The sequence below is a fragment of the Notechis scutatus genome, chromosome 6, assembly GCF_049901735.1.
Source record: "Notechis scutatus isolate UNSWTSFEM ecotype Mainland chromosome 6, rNotScu1.2, whole genome shotgun sequence".
NCBI classification, from domain to species: Eukaryota; Metazoa; Chordata; class Lepidosauria; order Squamata; family Elapidae; genus Notechis; species Notechis scutatus.
The window spans coordinates 29,969,290-29,992,867 of record NC_142014.1 but is presented as its reverse complement, the minus strand read 5'-3'; the positions used below and the strand labels follow the sequence as shown (position 1 = coordinate 29,992,867).

The following is a 23,578-nucleotide window of genomic DNA, read 5'->3' as shown; positions in this document are numbered from 1 at the left end:
CTATAAGGATGAAGTGCACAGCTGGGTTCGGTTCATTTGCTCAGATGCCAGGAAAGTTGATCTCTGAAGAAGACATGTCAAAACATGGCTGGCATTTTTTTTTTAATGCAATGCTGATATAATCATGTTGCGGGGGTAAACATGATATAAGCCATGTGATATCTTGTGACTACAAGCTGCTTTTTTATATATATATATATAGAAAAAATATTTTTTCAGGACTACCAGATTCTGTAACAGCTTTGTTCCCTCTATCCGTCTGGTAAACTTGCAAGATTCATTTTTTCTCGCCATGTACATGTATACATCCAAACCAGACTGTGTTGTTTCTCTGTGTTGTATAATATATGTATTATATTTGTATTTCTTTATTTATATATTGACTGTTTCCTAGTATGATTTGATTGCTTATTGTACCCTATGATTATCATTAAGTGTCGTACCTTATGATTCTCGACTCTTGACAAATATATCTTTTCTTTTATGTACACTGAGAGTATTCATGTGTCCAATCACACTTGGCCAATAAAGAATTCTATCTATCTGTTCTATCTATATTTATTTATTTGTTTATATTTGTGTCATGTTTAGGTAGTGTATATTGGAGATGGTGACCCTTTGAGAGGTGTGTTCAATTTAATTTTAATGTATGCCAGTTAGTGTACATTCAAAGTGACAATAAAGTTATTCTATTCTATTCTATTCTATTCTATTCTATTCTATTCTATTCTATTCTATTCTATTCTATTCTATTCTATTCTATTCTATTCTATTCTACCCCATTCCATTCCATTCCGTTATCTATTCTAGTTATCCAGATCTATCCAGATCTATCTATCTATCTATCTATCTATCTATCTATCTATCTATCTATCTATCTATCTATCTATCTATCCATCCATTCATCCAGTTTGGTCACTATACTATAAAAAGATGTCGAGACTCTAGAAAGAGTACAGAGAAGAGCAACCAGGATAGTTAGGGGAATGGAAACTAAAACATATGAAGAACGGTTGCAGGAACTGGGCTTGGCTAGTCTAGGGAAGAGAAGGACCAGGGGAGACATGAGAGCAGTCTTCTAATATTTGAGGGGCTGCTACAGAGAGGAGGGGGGGTCAACCTATTTTCCAAGGCAACCGAAGGCCAAACAAGGAATAATAGATGGAAACTAGAAGAGATTCAACCTGGAAATAAGGATAAATTTTCTGATAGTAGAATAATCCACCCATGGAACAGAAGTTGCCTTCGAAAGTTGTAGGAGCTTCACCATTGGAAGCTTTCAAGAAGAGACTGGACTGCCCTCTGTCAGAAATAGGGTCTGGTTGGGCAAGAGGTTGGACTAGATGACCTACAAAGTCCCTTCCAACTCTGTTAATCTGTTAAATCAAGGCTTTATAAATGGAAGAGATTGCCATAAAAATACATAAAATTGAAAGATTGCTATCAAATATGGAAGGCTGTTTCGGCACACCTCAAATCTGATAGTGCAGCTGCTTCAGCTCAGATTCTTGGAAATGCTTCTGATGCCAAGATGCACATTGTCAGGGGCATATTTTGAAGTGATGAGTTGCTGCTTTTAATTGTCCTTCCAATTTGTCTAGTGGTTTCTAGATATAAAGATTAAATTAGCCTGCAAGACAAGAATTTCAGAGAACAATTTGTTAGAAGCTGGAATCAAAGAATCAAGTACAGTTCAAGGGGCCAACCTAAAGGCCATAGTCAAATTTCAAGTGATTCATATTCAGATTAAATCAGAATATGAGAAGAAAGAAGAAAAAACAGTATCAGAAAATGAAAAGAAGAATGAGTTTTATCTGATAAGATTAAAACTGATTTGAAAGTGAATTTCAAGCACGACAGGCTACAAGTGTTCATGGAAATAGATATTACATCAGACGTATAAAAAAAATCAGTAGATGTCTTAATAATTAGGATATGCAGATAACTAATCAAGGGAGTGGCCTGGAAGAATCTTCTTTATTTATAAAAGAGCCTTATTAAATTTTGTAAGAAGGGACAAAGAAAAAAACGTAAAGAAATCAAGTTTGAGGACATTATTTGAAAGAACAAAAAGGCCAAGATTGTTTAAGTAAAGGGAATGAATACGGTTGGTTTATTTGATCAAAATTACAACAGATATGTAAATCATTTCCGGTAATCCTTCATGGACTTTTGCTGATATCGGGTCTGAAATGACAAGGTTTATGGATTTGTTTATAGATAAGAGATGGGATATGAAAAAGATAATAATTTGCTGTATTTTAAGAGAAAGTGTTAAGTTACTAAAATTGTTTATACTTGCTGTGATGAAGAACAAATATATATTTGTTTTTCTTTACTATATTTTAATTTTTCAATTTCTTTTCTGTTTTTCTTTCTCTTTTTTCTCTTCATTTCTTTTTATGCACCTACTAGTTTTTCTTTTTATTCTTTTTTTTAGTTTGTACCGTATTTACCAGACTATAGAGCACATCGGAATATAGGCCACACCCACTAAATTTTAAAAGAAAAAAATATTTTTACATATATTAGCCACACCAGACTATAAGCCACAAATATATACGTTGTGAAATGAGATATTTACACAGAAAGAGAAGAATGCCCTTCGCATGTGGCCAGTTTTTGTGAATGATTTCTCGCCGCTCATCCAAGCCTCCCAATCACCTCGGAGTGCCGTTTTCTTCTTCACGCTGCCGTCTCCAACATCTCACCATTGATTCATTAACGCCAAGCTTACGTGCAGCAGCTCTATTTCCTTCCTGGATAGACAGATCGATTGCTTTCAACTTAAAAGCTGCATCATATGCTTTTCTTCGTGTACTTTCTATGATGAGGGTGTGAAAAATATTTTGCGTTCGTGCATGTCGTGCTGCTTGCGTCGAGTGCACCAAAAACTACCGGTAGCGTCTTCTTCTTTGCATTGACCTCTTGCGTCTGTCACGTTTTTGCGCCCCCTGATGGCAGTTAGCGAAGAAAAATCTATAGATAAGCCACATTGTTGTACAAGCTGCAGGGTTTGTTAGAAACTTTTATATGGCTTTGCCATTTCCTTTATTTGGTTATAACTTCCTGGTAGTCTTTCAAAGAAGTTGTCAGCTTTGGAAGACATATTCCACACTGCCACATAGAATGGAAGGGGTGTGTGTGATTTCAATTAATTTTATTTATTTATTTATTTATTTATTTATTTATTTATTTATTTATTTATGTCAATTATGTAGCTCTAAGTAGACAAAATAAAATTCTTTTGTTAGCTCTGGGTCATTGAGTATGGCACAGGATGAAATAAGGATCTTACTTTTGGACGGATTGAGATTGGGCCATGTGATGTTATGATGGCCAAGGGCGGATGGATTTGTAGTTTGGGAAATTGTGGGAAGCCCAAAAACTTTTAGATTTGGGATTCCACAGATGTGCCAGGTGCTATTCTAATAAAGATACTTTTGAGATATGTTTGTCTCAGAGTTACTGATTGGAATGGAGGTTTGTTGGAACACTGACAGAAGCATTGAGAAGGTTCAACCACGCTTAGAATTTTGAGATCAGTCAAAATGTTGCTAGATAGCAATAGCAAAGCACTTAGACTTATATACTGCTTCACAGTGCTTTACAGACATCTCTAAGTGGTTTACAGAGTTAGCCTCTTGCCCCCAACAACCTAGGATCTCATTTTACCGACCTCAGAAGGACAGAAGGCTGAGTCAAACTTTCAGCCGGTCAGGATCGAACTTTTGGCAGTGGGCAGAGTTAGCCCGCAAAACTCCATTCTAACCACTGCACCACCACGCCTCCTGTATTAACTGCTTATTCTGACACACACACACATGCATATATGGCCTAGTTCTGATGATAACATAAAACCAAGCCGAACAGAGAAAGTAGAGAGTATTTGTAGCTCAAGATTGGTGTGTTTTCTGGCTTGAGCCTGGTGAGATTTGAACTGCCAAATTGCAGGCAGCTGGCAGTCAGCAGAAGTAGCCCTGAAGTACTGCACTCTAAACCACTATGCCATTATGGCTCATAAATGAATATTGAACTGCTGCTTTTTAAAAGTGTATCTTTCTTTTATTGGTTTTATTCAGGGGTGGGCTTCAAAAATTTTTAGCAGCCGGTTATCTTCCTGGTTGCTGGGTGGGTGTGGCCATGGTGGGCGTGGCCTCATCAGCCTCCTGCACCGTGGTGTATGGGGAGGGTGTTTTCGCCCTCCCTGGGCTTTGGAGGCTTTCCTTGAGCCTCCAGGAGGGCAAAAATGGCCTCCCTGGGCTCCAAAGGCTCTCTGCAGGCTGGAAATGGGCCCATTTCAGGCCTTCCTGAACTTCTGGGAGGCCTGATTTTTGTCCTCCCTGGGCTCCGGAGGCTTTTCTCAAGCCTCCAGGAGGGCAAAAACAGACCCTGGGCTCCGGAGGCCCTTTGGAGGCCGGAAACAGGCCCATTTCCAGCCTTCTGAAGCCTCTAGGAGGCCCATATTTTTTTGCTCTTCTTGAGTCTCCACATGGGCCCTGCACTTGCCTAGCATCCAAAATGGGCTGCATGGAGACTCCTGGGAGTGGCTGGGAGGGGCCAGTCAGTTTACCTAATTGGTAATTAAAAATGATAAAATTAGCTACCGGTTTGCCCAAACCGGTGCGAACCGGTAGAAGCCCATCCCTGGTTTTTATTGCCCTGCTTCTGCCAAAAAAATAAGTTGCCTTTCTGGAATGGAATTTAAGGTACAATGCTTAACGAAGTTTAAAGTTGAAATGGAACATTTTGATTTGATTTGAATCACTTGATTTGAACAATTTGCAGCTTAGTAAGATCACACTTGGAATATCGCGTCCAGTTTTGGTCACCACATTATGCGAGAAAGTTTTTGAGACTTTGGAAAAAGTGCAAAGGAGAGCAAGTAAGGTGATTGAAGGCCCGGAGATTAAAGCCTATGAAGAACAGTTGCAACAGGAATTGGGTATGGCTAATCTAGAGTAAAGAGGGACTAGGGATGACGTGATAGCAGTCTTCCAGTATTTGAGGGGCTGCCCCAAAGAAGGGGGGGGTCAAGTTATTCTCCAAAGTAGCCCAGGGCAGGACAAGAAACAATGGGTAGAAGCTAATCAAGGAGAGAACCAATCTAGAACCAAGGAGAAACTTCCTAAAAGTGAGGACAATTAACCAGTGGAATGGCTTGTTTTCAGAAATTGTGAGTGCATCATCACTGAAGGCTTTGAAGAAGAGAGTGGACAGGCACTTGTGTGAAATAGTATAGGGTCTCCTGCTTGAGCAAGTGGGTTGGACTAGAAGACCTCCAAGGTTCCTTCCAGCTCTACTTTGAATTGAAATTGAAACTTTCCCTATACAAACATCCTCACTAATTGGAGATGCAATGCATCACGTTTTACTAAGTTTCAGGATTCAACCCAGCAGGAAAAAGGAAAATAAAAACAACCCCTTTCATTCTCCCCATTCCTTATCCAGAGAAAACATTTCTTCTTCATGAAACAAAATGAACACTTTGGTTCCAAGCATTTAGATTATTGCAAAGCTCACTTCTATAATAGTTTGGAGCAAAATTATCCCCTATTGCATGAATCGCTATTACAGTTATGTCCGTTCCCAACAGTAGGAGCGCCCTCTAGTGTACAATAGCAGTCAAACATCCACATGCAATCAATCACATGTATTTTGTCAAGAATAACTTAATAAAATATTAATTATACTGTAGGTGTTAACTACCAACTGATGGGTATCTCAAAGGGATTGTCCCGAATGCTTTGTTCTTTTTTCTCTCTTTGAAATAAGATGATACATTAAAACATGAAGCTTCTTTGCACAGCACCAAACCTATTGTTCATTTTGCTTCCAATGTTGACTTATATTTCTTTCCAAGTCACATATGATCAAGCCTTCAAGGTCACCAAGGAAAGGAACAATAGTTACTTCAGAGATATTTTATTATTATTATTATTATTATTATTATTATTATTATTATTATTATTATTATTATTAATTTATTTCTAAAGCTTGACAACTTTAAGATAGGTGGACAGTCACTAAATGAACTGTTGTAAGTCAAGGATTAGCTGTTCTAAACAAAATACAGGCAGAATGATTATAGCTTCTTGCTCACATGTTCTTCTTTCCCAAGACTGAATATTTTTTTGGGAACCTTCTCCCTCCCTAATTTCATCCCTTCCATATTTCCCAGGGTTCCTTCATCCCTTCCGTATCTCCCAAGGTTCCTTCATCCCTTCCATATCTCCCAGGGTTCCTTCATCCCTTCCATATCTCCAAAGATTCATTCATCCCTTCCGTATCTCCCAGGGTTCCTTCATCCCTTCCGTATCTCCAAAGATTCGTTCATCCCTTCCGTATCTCCCAGGGTTCCTTCATCCCTTCCGTATCTCCAAAGATTCGTTCATCCCTTCCGTATCTCCCAGGGTTCCTTCATCCCTTCCGTATCTCCAAAGATTCGTTCATCCCTTCCGTATCTCCCAAGGTTTCTTCATCCCTTCTATATTTCTCATGGTTCCTTCATCCCCTCCGTATCTCCAAGTCAGGTTTAATTTCCATCACACTTTCTCAAGAATGAAAATGAACATTATATGTAGCCCAAGGTACACACTCTGCTAGAGAGAAGTTCCCTGAGGATGGACTCCAAAGCTCAGAAGACGAATTCTCTGGTGATCGACCCAGATTGGATCCTGCAGCACACTCTGAGACTCAAATATTGGCCAACCTTTTAAAAAGTCCATCCAAGCTTTGTTACTAAAATAAAGTCAACATTAAAGCAGACTGACATTGTCGCAATGCAAGGGGGGAGGTGTTACTTTTTGGAATGGAGGTATACTCGGTAACCAAGGTGGCAATGGACATAGAAATACACTGGAGGCCTTTTTTTAATATGTGTGTATGTGTCTGTGTGTATATGTATTCTATATAAAGAAGGTATTTACAGAAGGTATTTACAACAGTGTGATTAACCATAGTGCTGGTGTTGGGTTACTGTACGTGTCCTTACCAGCAACTTTCCCCTTGCTCTGTCCTCCTTATCATCCAGATGTATCACCCCAACCTCACATAAAGGATTGTCAAAGGACTAGTAGGACAGTTAAGTTTCGGGAGACTCATAGTGAAATAATACAGTCAAACAATTCAACAATCTGTCCAGGTCAGAGTGATCAAAAGAAGATCAAATAGGAGCCAAGATTCAAAAGGGATATAAGCCGATGCAGACAACGCCCATGTCTGGTTTCAATTGGTCACATCCTCCACTGCTTTCAGATGAGTCAATGCCTAACTCAAGGATGTCCAACCTTATGGCTTCCTGGGCCACATTAAGTGAAGAGGAATTGTCTTGGTTGCATATAAAATATATAATTGTCAGTCCAGGCTCAACTCGAACCTTTAAGTAAGAATGACCCTTGACTCCATTTAATGAAAAAGCTATAGTTGACTAAAGGTCAAGTGGAATGCGGTAGAACAAAGCCAGAACTGAAATTTGCATGGAACACACACACCCCAGGCACTTCCCCCTGCTAGTTTCCTATTGTCCAATCATATTTGAATGTGGGGTTTTGGGAATGGTCTCTCACTCTCCAACTGTGGGCTGGTTGGCATGCAGGTACACACTATCATTAGCCATCTGACCTTGAAGTTGTGTCTCCAAAAGGTATGGTAAATGTTGAACATTTTCCTTCCCATCTACTCTCTCCCCCCAGAGTTCATGGTAGACTGACATTGAGCAATAGCAAGCACAGGTGTGAGATGGCAGTTCTGACAGTAATATAATCAATATATGTAGAATAGAATAGGAATAGGAATAGGAATAGAATATAGAATAGAATAGGAATATAGGATAGGATAGGATAGGATAGGATAGGATAGGATAGGATAGCATAGCATAGCATAGAATAGAATAGAATAGAATAGAATAGAATAGAATAGAATAGAATAGAATAGAATAGAATAGAATAGAATAGAATAGAATAATGGAATAGAATGGAAATGGAGAATAGAATAGAATAGGAATATAGAATAGAATAGAATAGAATAGAATAGAATAGAATAGAATAGGATAGGATAGGATAGGATAGGATAGGATAGGATAGGATAGATAGGATAGGATAGGATAGGATAGGATAGGATAGGATAGAAAATATGGAATGGAATGGGAAAAAAAGAATTCTGCGAGGTTTACAAGATGGATGGCATAAGGAACAAAGCTGTTACAGAATCTGGTAGTCCTGCTAGTCCTGCTACTTCAAAACAGAGGTGGTCTTCTGACCAGTTCTGGAGAACCAGTAGCGGAAATTTTGAGTAGTTCAGAGAACCGGCAAATTCCACCTCTGACTGGCCGCACCCCCATGTATTTTCTACCTCCCAAGACCCAGCTGATTGGCTGGGTCTTCTTTTGTTGCCCTACACAGGAGAACAGAGCTGGGAAGCAGGTTAGCAGGATGGGGAGGGAATAGGGATTTTGCAGTAACCTTCCCCAGCCACGCCCACCAAGCCATGCCCACCAAGCCACACCCACCAAGCTACGCCCACAGTAAAAAATTGTTAATACCACCACTGCCGTGAAGTGGGTGTGTGGGGCACTGCCATGAAGTGGGTGTGTGGGGTCTCTAACAATGCTTTGAGCTCTAAGCACATAGTGCTTATAAGCAGTATACTGAAGAACCGGAAGTGAGCTTCCTATAAACTTCTCCGTTGTCCTCACCACTCTCTGTAGGGATTTTCTATCTCAGGCACTGTTGGCCATCCAACCAAACAGTGATGCAGTTTGTTAAAATGCACATAAATAAATGCACATAATAATGTTAAAAGTTTTACCATCTTGTGGAGCCACATTACTAGCCATCCAGGGCTGCAAGTTGGACAGACCTGGACTAAATCATCCCACATTCATTGAAGAAATTGGAAGTATTTCATTTAGTTCAGAACATATTTTCCTTCTGGAGAAATGTTGACAAAAAAAAACAAAAAAACAAAACCCTGATGGGATGCCCAAAGTTTGTTCCTGCTTTGCCTGACTTTTAGGCAAATGTTCCAAAGATTTAGGCAAATGTTCAAAACAACATTTGCATGTCTGATGTGATAATGAGTAGATGACATGAGACATCCAACCTACCTTCTTAGACATGGGGTGGCTCCAAAGCCAATGAAAGCAAGCTAAAGAAGTTGGAAGAAGCTCTCCTACCTTTCTTGGAATTTACCTGCTCCATTTTTTTGTCCGAAGTGTACATTTTTTTTTTTCAATTATTGCTTGGACAATAAGTCTGCATCACAAAAATCCACCATATGGGGAGCAGAATCAGCTCTGCATCTAAAGAATCGATGAAGCGATCACGAGAGCTTGAAAAAAGACTTAAGGAAGATGCAATCAAAGATTCTAGGACAGTCAAGTTGCTGCTGCTGGGTAAGCAAAGATATTTACATTTTGATCTTCAAACTGATTCGCTGACAGCTTGTAAGAGCTGATCTGTCTGACCTGCTTATTTTAAAATCTAGCGGGGCTGAAGAAAGAATTTTTTTTTTTTTAAAGGTAATAATTGGCAGGTATGTTGCAAATCGTAAATCTCAGATCAAATCTGGAAAAAGCAGACAGTGGATTGTGATTTTGCCTTTAAACTGAGAGCTGCGATCCAATTGGCAGATGGAAGTCTGAACAAGGAATTGTTGTTGCTAGTTGTGAACTTTGTGTCCAATCCATTGCGACCCCATAGACAACGTTCCTCCAGGCCTTCCTTTCCTTTACCATCCCCTGGAGTCCAATTAAGGTCACAATGACTGCTTCAGGGACTCCATCCAGCCACCTCCTTCTCTGCCGTCCCCTTCTTTCCCAAGGAGCAAAGAGAGGGTTCCCCAAATACTGATGGCTGAGTTATAACAGATAATCAGAGTTGGAAGGGATCTTGTAGGTCATCTAGTCCAACCCTTCACCCAAGTGGGAGACCCTACACCATTTCTGACAAATGGCAGTCCAATCTCTTCTTGAAGGTCTCAGGTGATGAAGCTCCCACAACTTCTGAAGGCAACTTCTGTTCCATTGGTTGATTGTTCTCAATGTCAGAAAGTTTCTCCTTATTTCCAGGTTGAATCTCTCCTTGTTCAGTTTCCATCCATTGTTCCTTGTCTGGCCTTCAGGTGCTTTAGAAAATAGCTTGACCCCCTCTTCCTCTCTGTGGCAGCCCCTCAAATATTGGAAGACCGCTATCATGTCTCCCCTGGTCCTTCTCTTTACCACACTAGCCAAGCCCAGTTCCTCTAACTGTTCTTCATATGTGATATGAGTTACACATTAAAATCTCAGAATACATTTGCCAAAGCAGAAATCTACACAAGTTGTGTGAGAACCAGGGCCATTGAACTAAGAGATTTGCTTATATGGTTTAATTTTGCTTCTTTTGCTTTTAATTCAGGTTTGGGAATGTCAATTTGCAACATGCCTTGCGGCCTAATGTGTGCATTATTTGATAAGCAAGATTTCCTTTGGTCAGGAGATATAATTAAAAAAAAAACAAATAAATAGTGAATTACGTTAATGCATGAAGTCTGCATCTTTCTGTGTGGGTCATCTCTATATCTTTCAAACCTATGACTAAACCATGTGAAGAACAGTTGCAGAAATTGAATATGGCCAGTCTAGAGGGAAAAAAAGGACTGGGGTAATATGATAGCAATCTTCCAATATTTGAGGGCCTGCAACAAAGAAGAGAGAGTCAACCTATTGTCCAAAGCACCAGAAGGAAGGACAAGAAGTAGATGGAAACTCATCAAGGAGAGAAGCAACTTAGAATTAAGGAGAAATTTCTTGACAGTGAGAATAATGAATCAGTAGAACAGCCTGCTTTCAGAAATTGTGGGTGCTCCAATACTGGAAGTTTATAAAGAGACTGGACATCCACTTGTCCAGAAAATTATAGGGGCTTCTGCTTGGGGATTGGACTAGAAGACCTAAAACGTATGAAGAATGGTTACAGGAACCGGGCCTGGCTAGTCTGATGAAGAGAAGGACCAGGGGAGACAGGAGAGCAGTCTTCCAATATTTGAGGGGCTGCCACAGAGAGAAGGAAGGGGTCAAGCTATTTTCCAAGGCACCCGAAGACCAGACAAGGAATAATGGATGGAAACTGATCAAGGAGAGATTCAACCTGGAAATAAGGACAGTGAGAACAATCAACTAATGGATCGGCTTGCCTTTGGAAGCTTTGGGAGCTTCATCACTGGAGTCTTTCAAGAAGAGATTGGACTGCCATTGATCAGAAATGGTGTAAGGTCTCCTGCTTGAGCAGGGGTTGGACTAGATGACCTCCAAAGTCCCTTCCAACTCTATAAATCTGTCGTTCTGTTAATGATTTATCCTCAGATGAATAGTAGAAATATCAGAACTTTCTTAACTTTTTCTTTTACAATATTTATGAGACCTCTTGCAGCTTATTAAATCAACTTATGTTAAATAGGGCCTTTGCCTGTTAAAAATATAACTGTACTGGAAAGAATTTAGCCCGTGAGATGTGCCTCCCGGTCACCTCTGATGGAATTGCATGACAACATTTGACATAGTTTCCCTGCTGTCACCTGAGAGGAGTGGAACGATTCAGCTGAATGCCCTTCATGTTCTAAAAATGCCAGCAGGTTATGTAAAAAGACAAATAGGAGTGCAGGGGACAGCATAATTGTATGTTAAAGCTGTGATTTCAAAGTTAAGAGTCACAGAATTGGAAGGAGGATATTTAGTGGAATCGCTCCGAGATCGAAGACGCAGCTTCTGTTCGAAGAGTTCCGGTGATGGAAAGTTTGCAGTTGCTTTAAATTATTGTTTCATCATTCCTGTGCATTTAGCTGCTAAAGGTCTCCAAAAATTATTTAGCCAAAAATATCCTCTCTTGTGACTTACATTAGATCTAGTCTGATCTTTTGGGATTGCAGAGAGTAAATTCTTCCAGAAGGGACACCGAGATTGGACACCTTTGTCCAAATGACAAACGCAAGCATTGCACACTCACTGTGTGAGGAGTGCCCTCGTCACAGCAGACACACAAAAGGGACAGAGCTGTTGTGGTGCCAGCATAATGACAAAACCTTTTGTCGTTTTCTGCACCCCACTCCTTGAGCCTTAGTTTCACCCTGATCTGCATCTTCTAGATTTCTTGATCTGCAGTTTCTAGATTGCCAGATTAGAAGGTCTGGTTTCCCAAATGGATTTAACCTATTAGATCTCCTCCCCTGTTCCCTTTTCCAGGATTGCATTTGTTCTGTGTGGTTACCAACATATGCTTGCTTGTATGTATTCATAACTATGTTTTTACTTATACCTATTATCTTGTAAGCAATTGACAAAAATAAATAAATAAATAAATAAAAATAAAATTGTTCAGTTCCAACAGCAATTCCATCAATGCACAATACAGCAAAGTAATTATTCTTTGGCTGGTTTGTTATGGAGTGTGACAGGGTTAATAGGTTGAGAATGACCAACCTGAAGATGTCTCTTTGTAGGAATATTTATTTGTTTTGTTTTTATTTTATTCGTTTGTCAAACATGTACAAGAAAACAAGTATAGGCATGAACATAAACATAGGTATGACATATCCTTCTTGGTCCTGTAAGATTTAATTCTTCTTTATTTATTTTTATGGAAGGTGAACAAGAGAACTTGTGGTACATTAGCAGGATCAAGTAAAAGATCTGAGAATTATTACTTGGAATTATTACTCTTCCTATAATTTTTCCCTCACTTTCCAGATACATTTGGGTCAACCTATTTTCCAAAAAGCACCAGAGGGCAGGACAAGAAGCAATGGGTGGAAATAATCAAGGAGAGAAAGCCAAGAAAAAAATTCCTGACAGTCAGAGAAATTAATCAGTGGAACAATTTGCCACCAGAAGTTGTGGGTGCTCCATCACTGCAGGCTTTCAAGAAAAGATTGGACAGCTATTTGTCTAAAATGCTATAGGGTTTCCTCCTTGAACAGGAGATTGAACTATAACATTTCCAAGGTTTCTTCCAACGCTGTTATTCTGTTCTATTCTATTATCTATATTGTAATCCTCTAACTTTCCATATATTTTGCATGTATGTGATTTTGTTTTGCAGGCCTTTCTGCTCTATAATAAAAACCCTGTTAACCAAAATCACTAAAGATCAGCTCTGTCCCCACCCAGAATGCACTCAATCAGGTTTTGTGTTTGTCATGTCCCAAGTGCCAAAGCTGATTGTGGACAAAATTGTCACTCTATCTATGTAAAATTACCCATTGCACAATAATGATAACAATAATAATAAATTGCATATTCACCGAGTTGGAAATGGATGCTTTCTTGATCGTTCGTTGTTTTTTTTTAACATCAAGGGATGCTTTCCATATGATTGATGCTTTCCTGTTGTCCATTTGCCCAAATTAGGGGCAAATTACTTACATGCAAATCCAAATGCTAAAGAACATGCAGACGTTTGGATAGACAAATAAATAAATATTTAATAGCAGCAGAGCAGGCTTTTTTGACTGGAGATATGCTTAAGGGAAGAAAGAAATGCAAATTAAGGTTTGAAGTGGCTTTTTGAAACCCTGGCTAAGAGGAAATTTGTTGAGCCAATAAAACTATAGCTCAATTTAAGACAATTTTGTTCGTGTCCATATGTCATATAGACCAGTGATGGGATTCAAATTTTTTTACTACTGGTTCTATGGGTGTGGCTTAGTGGGCATGGGTGTGGCTTGGTGGGCGTGGCAGGGGAAGGATACTGTAAAATCTCCAGTCAGAGGTGGTATTTGCCGGTTCTCCAAACTACTCAAAATTTCCGCTACTGGTTCTCCAGAAGTGGTCAGAACATGCTGAAGACCACCTCTGATATAGACACTTATTTTTCTTTCTTGCAGGAGCTGGTGAATCAGGCAAGAGCACTATTGTGAAACAAATGAAGTAGGTCTATCTATAAAAAAAAAATTAAATAAATATTTTATTCGATTTTCACAGATTAAAAACATAAAATAAAACTTTATACATCATTGTATCAACATCAAGACATCTTTTACATTTCCTTATTATCTTTCCATATATAATTTCTTATTCCATATTGTTATAAAGAAAATGTTAAGACTGTATAGAGATGGACAGGCTAACGCTGAAATTAAAAGATAAGGAAGATTCGATATATTATATGGTCTGGGACGCCTGGTATGAATGGTTTAAAAATAAAAAGAAATTAGAATGGCAATTAGGTAAAGAATAAGAAACTATGTAAATATGTATTAAGGGGAAAATTGAGATGCAAGATGACTATATATTGATTTGTAGTAAGAGTAAGGAAAGAATTATGCAATGGTAACAAAATTTAGATCACTTTATGAACCAATATTATATCTGTGACCAGCATTAAAACTGAAAACTAACTTTTTTATATAAGTTGGATAACTATCAGATGCATATTGTATTGCAGTTGTGTCAGAAGTACTCTGGGTTGAAAGGATTAGCTGGTGATACTTCCATTGCTTGGGGGTTGCCAGTTGAGGCCTCCTGCAATGCCTCTGATAGGAGCTGGAGTGAAGGATGGGAGCTCACCCCACCCATGGCAGCACTCAGGTCTCAAACATAGGCTTGCTAATTTCCAACCCAGTGCCCAAATCACATGAGCTACCATGCACCTTATCAAATGTATATAACTGCTGATGACGTAGGGTGTAGAGGTATTAGAATTTCTGTTTATATATAACACCACAGAGCAAACGAAGAGCACAGTCACCATGTGCGTTACTGCTCAACTGTTTAACTGTAACAGGAAACAGGAAACTCTATTTAGAACAGAAGAGCATAAGAGTATATACTATAGATCCAAACTTGTAAACACTGCCATCTACTGGCTGAATACTATTGTAGTTGTTGCATAAAAATACATTCCAAGGAAGAATTCCAACAGGAGGTGTTCAAGAATAGATATAGAATTTGCAAACTAACTAGTTTTATAGTACAACTAGGTATTGGTTGCACCTATAGCATATTAGACCAAACATGCTGAAATGAAGCAGTAGTGTACTTACTGTAGAAAGAGAAATTGGGCAAGTTGCATGATGAAGGTTTCTAACCTAGTTTGTACCTTCTTTATATTGCTAAAAAAAGTGTTATGGAAAGGTGAGGTGGCTACTAAATATGCAGGTAGCTGTTTATTTAATGACTGTTCAAAGACAGTTTACAGGCATATTAAAATGAGGTACGCTGGTTTCAAATATATAATGTTGTCTCTACACGGATTTGACATCCCTCTCTCTGCATGTACAGTCTTCTATCTGTATGTAGACAATTTGCGTTGGTGAACTTCTGCTGCTGAAGATCTTCAGCATGTACAATTAACTATGTTTAATCTCTCAAACATAGATTAGATGTTTAGACAGCATATTATGACCTTGCAAATCCCAGGTTATCTGTTTATCTATATATATATAAAAGCAAAATACCACTCACGCATCATCACAAAATCTCCAGAACTTGAAATTTGGCACGTATGCTCCTCTTGGCTTCTAGGGGCTCACTAAGAAAGAATTTTTTAAAATGACCACCTGAGCTTTAGAATTTCCTATACTATTATTACTATTATTATTACTATTATTATTACTATTATTATTACTATTATTATTATTGTTGCTGTTGTTGCTGTTGTTATTATTAACATGCTCTCATGCTAAGAAGTTCTACTCCCCCTCCCCACCTGAAAAGAAATCTCTTCCAAAGGCAAAACACAAGCAGAGGAGTTTTAGTTTCAGTTTTACTTTCACAGCAGCACCAAGCAGGTTTAGTACAGAACAGTTGACTTAAACCACACTCAGGCTCCTTGCTGTCTCCTTCTTGCTCACACAGCAAATACTGTTTTAATTTCCAAACAGCCCTCAATTCTCTCTCACACTGACAGGACACTAGCCAGATGAATACCGATGGATGCTGGTAGGCAGAGGCAGAATATTTTTTTTCCCTTTATTTTCCTCCCCAAAAACTAAGCCCGATCACATAGTTTTGTAGCAAAGCACGGGTATCCAGCTAGTCTATTATAAACTTCCACCACCTCTTCTAGGATAGCTAAGTGTACCACAGATTAACAGATATCCTAGGCTTTGTAAGATCATAACATGCTGTCTAATCTTGCGCACATAATTATGCATAGCTATCTTAGACGGCTTTGGAAAACAGGTTGCTCCAAAAATAATTATGCATCCGTCGTTTGAGATTGGATTGCAAACTTGCTAATCTCCATTTCTTTCGGACTCCACCCGTGTTTTTGGCTGTTATTCTCATTCTGCCTTCTTTCTGATGCCTTCCAGGATCATCCATAACCATGGCTACACGGATCAGGAATGCGAGGAGTACAAATTGGTGGTTTACAGCAACACCCTGCAGTCCATTCTGTCGATTGTAAAGGCTATGTCTGCCCTGGGAATCGAATATGAGAATGCGCGAAGCACTGTGAGTGTGAGGCCTGTGACAGGAACTCACATGCAGAAAGGCAATGCCACCCTACCTGATGATATGCATTATAATAGAGTATAGGTGCTGCAGTGGTCTATGGGGATTCTCAAAAGCACCTTAGGGACAACCGTCCAAGTCAAGGTAGTCCCAAAAGTGCTTTTGCAAAAGGCAACTAGACTTCATTTTTCCTTGAAGATATTTTGCTTCTCATCCAAGAAGCTTCTTTGATTCTGATTGAAAAAGCAGATTTCCTCAAGCTATTCCCCACCATTCAGTTAGAACTGAAGAAGGTTTTCCTTTCCTTTCCTTTCCTTTCCTTTCCTTTCCTTTCCTTTCCTTTCCTTTCCTTTCCTTTCCTTTCCTTTCCTTTCCTTTCCTTCCTTCCTTCCTTCTTTCTTTCCTCCTCCTCCCCTTCCTTCTTTCCTTCATTTTTTCCTTCCTTCCTCCTCTTCACTTTCCTCCCTCCCTCCTCCTCCTCTCCTTCCTTCCTTCCTTCCTTCCTTCCTTCCTCCTCCTCTTCCTTCTTTTTTCCTTCATTTTTCCTTTCTTCCTCCTCCTCACTTTTCACCCTCCCTCCTCCTCCTCTCCTTCCTTCCTTCCTTCCTTCCTTCCTTCCTTCCTTCCTTCCTTCCTTCCTTCCTTCCTTCCTTCCTTCCTTCTTTCCTTCCTTCCTCCTCCTCCCCTTCCTTTTTCCTTCATTTCTTCCTTTGTCCTCCTCACTTTCCTCCCTCCCTCATCCTTCTTTCCTTCCTTCCTACCTTCCTTCCTTCCCCTTTCCTTCCTTCCTTCTTTTTTCCTTCATTTCTTCCTTCCTACCTTCCTTCCTCCTCCTCCCTTCTTCTTTCCTTCATTTCTTCCTTCCTTCCTTCTCCTCACTTTCCTCCCTCCCTCCCTCCTCCTCTCCTTCCTTTCTTCCTTCTTCCCTCCCTCCTTTCTTCCTTTTCTATGTCCCCCTTACCTCAGTTAATGGCTTGCTGTTCAAAAATATATATTGCAATCAAAATACTAAAAAAACATCTGAAAACAATAAAATCATTCAAAATAAATATACATACTAGTAGCCGCCAAAATATTTGACCCATTAGCAATACAGCCAAGGAATGTAGCTATATTTAATATATTTATTAAATTTATATGCCAGCCATCTCACTGTCAAGTGACTCCTATTCTTTGATTTACTTCCTGATAGGCATTAGACTTTGCCTATCCTACCTCTCAATGAATACTTCAGCTTCAGCCATAACAATACAAGAGCAAACAATAGATACAAACTCAATAGATGTAATAGATGTAAAAACAATAGATGTAAACCTCACCAAACTTGATTGCAGGAAATACGACTTCAGCAACACAGTCATCAATGTCTGGAATACTCTACCTGACTCTGTGGTTTCTTCCCCAAACCCCAAAAACTTTAACCTTAGACTTTCTACTGTTGACCTCACCCCTTCAGTAGGGGGTGTGCATAAGCGCACCAACATGCCTACCATCCCTGTCCTATTGTTTCTTTTTTATTTGTATCAATTTCATGTATTCAAAGCCATGCTTATACTTATACCTGTTATCTAATACTTGCTTGACAAATAAATAAATAAAATAAATAAGTTGGAAAGAACCCAGCCTGAAGGGAGGAGGGATCAAGCATAGAGCTAGCCTGGAGTCACTGCACAACTGCAAAAGGACTCAGGCTGACTCTCTCCCTTAAGTTCCTTGGAGCCTTATCTGATGGTTCCCAGATGTCAGCTACTGGGAGATTCCTGTATTATAGGTAGAACATAATAAAGTAGGTTAGCTTGAATTCTGTACGTATGGGACTGGTTCCTTACACCTGACACCATATAATGTATTTCTTGTAAATAAATCTAGTTTTAATATCTGCTTCAGTCTCCCTTACTCAGTCCACAGGAATCATCTCTCTCAGGTGCCCAAAGCCCCTTAAAATATTTATTATCCTATCAATCTCCTTATCCAGCACTTGCCATTAAACATTAAAATTACATTCCCAGTAGTATACCTATTGATATACTCAGTGGCTCAGTGGCTAAGGCGCTGAGCTTGTCGATCAGAAAGGTCGGTAGTTCAGTGGTTCGAATCCTCAGCGCCACATAATGGAGTGAGCTCCCATTACTTGTCTCAGCTTCTGCCAACCTAGCAGTTCAAAAGAATGTAAAAAATGCAAGTAGCAAAATAGGGACCCCTTTGGTGGGAAGGAAACAGTGTTCCATGCGCCTTCAAAGGCATTTAGTCCTGCCGGCCACATGACCATGGAGACGTCTTCGGACAGCACTGGCTCTTCGGCTTTGTAATGGAGATGAGCATTGCCCACATAGAGGCAGAAACGAGTAGCACGCATGTGCGAGGGGAACCTTTACCTTTTAGTGTACATATTGTTTGTTGATTTTGTTATTCATTCATTGATTGCAATATTTCTCTATCATTCTGGACCTTCTTTGCAAAAAGGGTTTAAACTTCACCTGAAATTCTGAACATCCAACTGGCAGGCCCCACATTTAGGAGCACGATAAAGAAGGGATTCATGCTCAGTTATTTAATTTCAGGAAGACGAAAAGCAGCTTTACGCCATGGCGGAGATCACAGAGGATGGGTCCATGACTTCTGAACTGGCTGGCATCATCAAGCGCCTGTGGAAGGATCCAGGGATCCAGGCTTGTTTTGAGAGAGCATCCGAGTATCAGCTCAATGACTCTGCTGCTTAGTGAGTGGCTTCCTTGCCATCGAACTCATTACCTGCAGGTCCTTAGATTCCTCGGGTGAAAACCGCAAACTGGTAGAGATGCAAAGGGCTTCACCGATTGAATGCATTTTGAGTATCTAATCCTGAGGTTTCCATAGTTCTTTTTTCCATACAGTGGTCATCTGGAACGATTTAATTGCAATCAGATTTGCTTTTTTCCCCCCTGAATGTATCCTCTGCAAAGATTAGAAGATTCTGTTCTTCTTTTCAAGCAGGACAGACCTGATTTCGTTTTGCAAAATGTTGATAAATGGGTCTCTCTCACTCTCTCTTTCTCGCTTTCTCCTTCCCTACTTTTCTTTCTGTTTGTGTCTCTCTCTCTCTTTTCTCTTTCTGTGTGTCCCTTTCTCTCTCTCTTCCCCTTTCTCTCTCTCTTTCTCTCTCTGTGTGTCTCTCTTTCTCCCTTTATTTCCTTTTCTCTCTCTTTCTCTCTCTGTGTCTCTATTTCTCTTTCTCTGTGTTTCTCTCTCTCTTTCTCTCTTTCTCACTCTCTCTCTTTCTCTCTTTCTTTTTCTCTCTGTGTGTCTCTCGTTTTCCCTCTTGTTTCCTTTCTCTCTCTTTCTCTCTCTCTTTCTCTTTCTCGCTTTCTCCTTCCCTACTTTTCTTTCTGTTTGTGTCTCTCTTTTTTTCTCTTTCTGTGTGTCCCTTTCTTTCTCTCTTTCCCTTTCTCTCTCTCTCTTTCTCTCTCTGTGTGTCTCTCTTTCTCCCTCTATTTCCTTTTCTTTCTCTCTCTCTCTCTCTTTCTCTTTCTCTTTCTCTCTGTCTCTATTTCTCTTTCTCTGTGTCTCTCTCTCCCTCTTTCCCTTTCTCTCTCTCTCTCTCCTTCTTTCTCTGTGTGTCTCTCTTTCTCCCTCTTGTTCCCTTTCTCTCTCTTTCTTTCTCTGTGTCTCTATTTATCTTTCTCTGTGTTTCTCTATCTCTTTCTTTCTCTCTTTCTCACTCTTTCCCTTTCTCTCTTTCTCTTTCTCTGTGTGTCTCTCTTTCTCCCTCATTCCCTTTCTCTCTCTCTTTCTCTCACACTTTCTGTCTCTATTTCTCTTTCTCTCTGTGTGTGTCTCTTTCTATCTCTACCTCTCTCTTACTTTCTCTCTCTCTCTCTCTCTTTCTTCATGTCTCTTTCTCTCTCTTTCTCGCCCTCTCTTTCTCTCTTTTTCTTTTTCTCTCTCTCTTTCCCCCTTCTCTCTTTTCCTTTCTATCTCTCACATTGATGCAGTTACCTCAATGATTTGGACAGACTGACATCTCCTGGCTATGTCCCCAATGAGCAAGATGTCCTTCGCTCACGAGTGAAAACAACGGGAATTATTGAGACCCAGTTTTCTTTCAAGGACTTGCACTTTCGGTAACCAAGTCATTTTTTTTTCATTCAAGTTCTCTTTCCAGTGAATATACAGCATGTAGGTTCCCATAAAAAGCAGGGGTGTTGGGAGGTTTGTGGTCAAACCAGGTTAAGATGATGGTGACCAAACATCAATGCAGAGTAGAGCCAGTGTGACATGACCTGGGGAAGCTGAGGTTGATCTCCTGCCCTATAAAACCCATTCCATGCTCCATTAATCAAAGATTTGTTTCATAGGATGTTTGATGTGGGTGGACAGAGATCCGAGAGGAAAAAGTGGATCCACTGCTTTGAAGGAGTGACCTGTATTATCTTCTGTGCAGCCCTCAGTGCCTACGACATGGTCCTGGTGGAAGACGAGGAAGTCGTAAGTTGAAGGAGAAAGAGAGCGATTTACTACGTGGTTGAAAGGATATACTGCACTTCATCAAAACCCATATATATATATATATGTATGTATGTATGTATGTATGTATGTATATATATATATATATATATATATATATATATATATATATATATATGTATACATATGTACATGTATATGTATATGTATATTATATGTATATGTATATATATGTATATGTATATGTATATGTATATGTATATGTATATGTATATATATGTATATGTATATGTATATGTATATGTATATGTATATGTATATGTATATATATATGTGTTATATATATATATATATATATATATATATATATATATATATATATATATGTATATATATATATATATATATATATATATATATATATTTCCTTCTGGTTTGCTGGAAGAAGCTAATAGTCTGGATGTTCTTCTTCATAGGAGCAGTTAGGAATAATGCATTAATCTAACAACCACCTTGTTTTTTTCCTTCTTGTAGAATCGAATGCATGAAAGTCTCAACCTCTTCAGCAGCATCTGTAACCACAAATACTTTGCCAGTACTTCTATTGTGCTGTTTCTCAACAAGAAAGACCTTTTCCAAGAAAAAATCACTAAAACCAACCTCTGTGTCTGCTTTCCAGAATACGATGGTAAATTTTCTTCTTTGGGCAAAATTCAGACAGACAGACAGACAGACAGAGTTGGAAGGGACCTTGTAGGTCATCTAGTTCAACCCCCCACCCAAGCAGGAGACCCTACACCATTTCTGACAGATGGGAGTCCAGTCTTTTCTTGAAAGCCTCCAGGGATGAAGCTCCCACAACTTCTAAAGGCAATTTCTGTTCCATTGGCTGATCATTCTCACTGTCAGAAAATTTCTCCTTATTTCCAGGTTGAATCTCTTTGTGATCAGTTTTCATCCATTATTCCTTGTCTGGCCTTCAAAGGTGCTTTAGAAAATAGCTTGACCCCTTGTCCTCTCTGTGGCAGCCCCTCAAATACTGGAAGACTTCTCTCATGTCTCCTCTGGTCCTTCTCTTCACTAGACTAGCCATGCCCAGTTCCTGCAACCCTTCATCATATGTTTTAGTTTCCAGTCCCCTAATCCTCCTGGTTGCTCTTCTCTGCACTCTTTCTAGTGTCTCAACATCTTTTTTTATAATGTGGTGACCAAAACTGGACGCGGTACTCTAGCTGTGGCCCTACTAAGGCTTTATAGAGTGGTATTAGTACCTCACTTGATCTTGATTGTATCCCTCTGTTAATGCAACTTAGGATTGCATTGGCTATTTTGGCTGCTGCTACACACTGTTGGCTCATATTTAATTGTCTACTAAGACTCCAAGATCCCTCTTCATAGTTACTGCTATTAAGCCTGGTTTCACCCAGTCTATAGGTGTACTTTTGTTTTTTCTTGCCTAAGCATAAGACTACTTTTCTCTACATCGAATTTCATTTTCTTAGATAGGGTCCAGGGTTCAAGTCTATCAAGATCCATCTGGATCTTGAGCCTATCATCTAGAGTGTTGGCTATTCATGCCAGCTTAATATCATCCACAAATTTGGAAAATTTGGTATATGATTTTTCTGCAAAGATCACATTCACACAATAGATTCATGCCCTTTTGCAACATTCAGATTCTTTGAATCCAGGCCTACCAAAATCTGCATTTTCTTGGTGGGTGTTGGGAATAGAAACCTTGTGTGGGTAAAGAAAGAACAAGGCATTCTAGACCATGATGCATTTTATGAAGAGTCCCCTTTGTGTTTCTCTCCAAGCAGGACCCAACACTTTTGAAGACGCTGGAAATTATATTAAGAAACAATTTTTAGACCTGAACACCAGAAAAGAAGACAAGGAGATCTACGCCCACTTGACTTGTGCCACAGACACTCAGAACATGAAATTTGTGTTTGACGCTGTAACAGATATAATCATCAAAGAGAACCTCAAAGATTGTGGACTCTTTTAAGCTCTTCACAACTTTTTTTTTCCTTTTCTTTTGCAAAATCTCTTTTGCATCTCTTGAACTTTTTTGGGCAACAGGTTGCCATTTTGTGTAACTAGTTCTTCTTCTTCTTCTTCTTCTTCTTCTTGTAGCTTGACGGTGACTTCTTCTTCTTCTTCTTCTTCTTCTTCTTCTTCTTCTTCTTCTTCTTCTTCTTCTTCTTCTTCTTCTTCTTCTTCTTCTTCTTCTTCTTCTTCTTCTTCTTCTTCTTCTTCTTCTTCTTCTTCTTCTTGTAGCTTGACGGTGAATACATATTACATGTTTGCTGTAAAATTCTAGATCACCACTAAAGGTCAGCAAAGAGATACAGCAAGCTAATGTTGCCACCTAGTGGTCATTCATCTGTTTGTAGCCAAGTTAGTGATTCAAGAAATTTCAAGACCAAATTTAGTTAATATCTTTAGTATCACCCCAGAGTTTGATATTGTCAAATGTGATACGGAACCTCTAATGAATGCACCATTATGCATCTTCCTTCCTTTGACTTATTTAATCTTGCATATATCTGCAAGCAGAAATTTTAATTCTGCTGAGGATGTGTTTGCTTCTATCCTACTGTAATCTCTTTCCCAATCCAAATCAATAGATTTCTTACTATTGGTCATTCCTGTTAAACATTTCCTGGATTTAAACGTTAGTTGAAGCATACTGACCTA

At 39.3% G+C, this 23,578-nt stretch overlaps 1 protein-coding gene across 1 annotated transcript; it reads left to right on the top strand.

Annotated features, from left to right (window-relative positions):
* Positions 1 to 9,254: 9,254 nt before the first annotated feature.
* On the top strand, positions 9,255 to 22,886 carry GNAT3 (G protein subunit alpha transducin 3). Its single transcript, XM_087969122.1, has 8 exons — positions 9,255 to 9,394; positions 13,861 to 13,903; positions 16,291 to 16,432; positions 18,994 to 19,151; positions 20,404 to 20,532; positions 20,767 to 20,896; positions 21,410 to 21,563; positions 22,696 to 22,886. Exons 1-8 carry the CDS (start codon positions 9,277 to 9,279, stop codon positions 22,884 to 22,886), a joined length of 1,065 nt encoding a protein of 354 aa, XP_087825248.1. The 5' UTR covers positions 9,255 to 9,276.
* Positions 22,887 to 23,578: the final 692 nt, after the last annotated feature.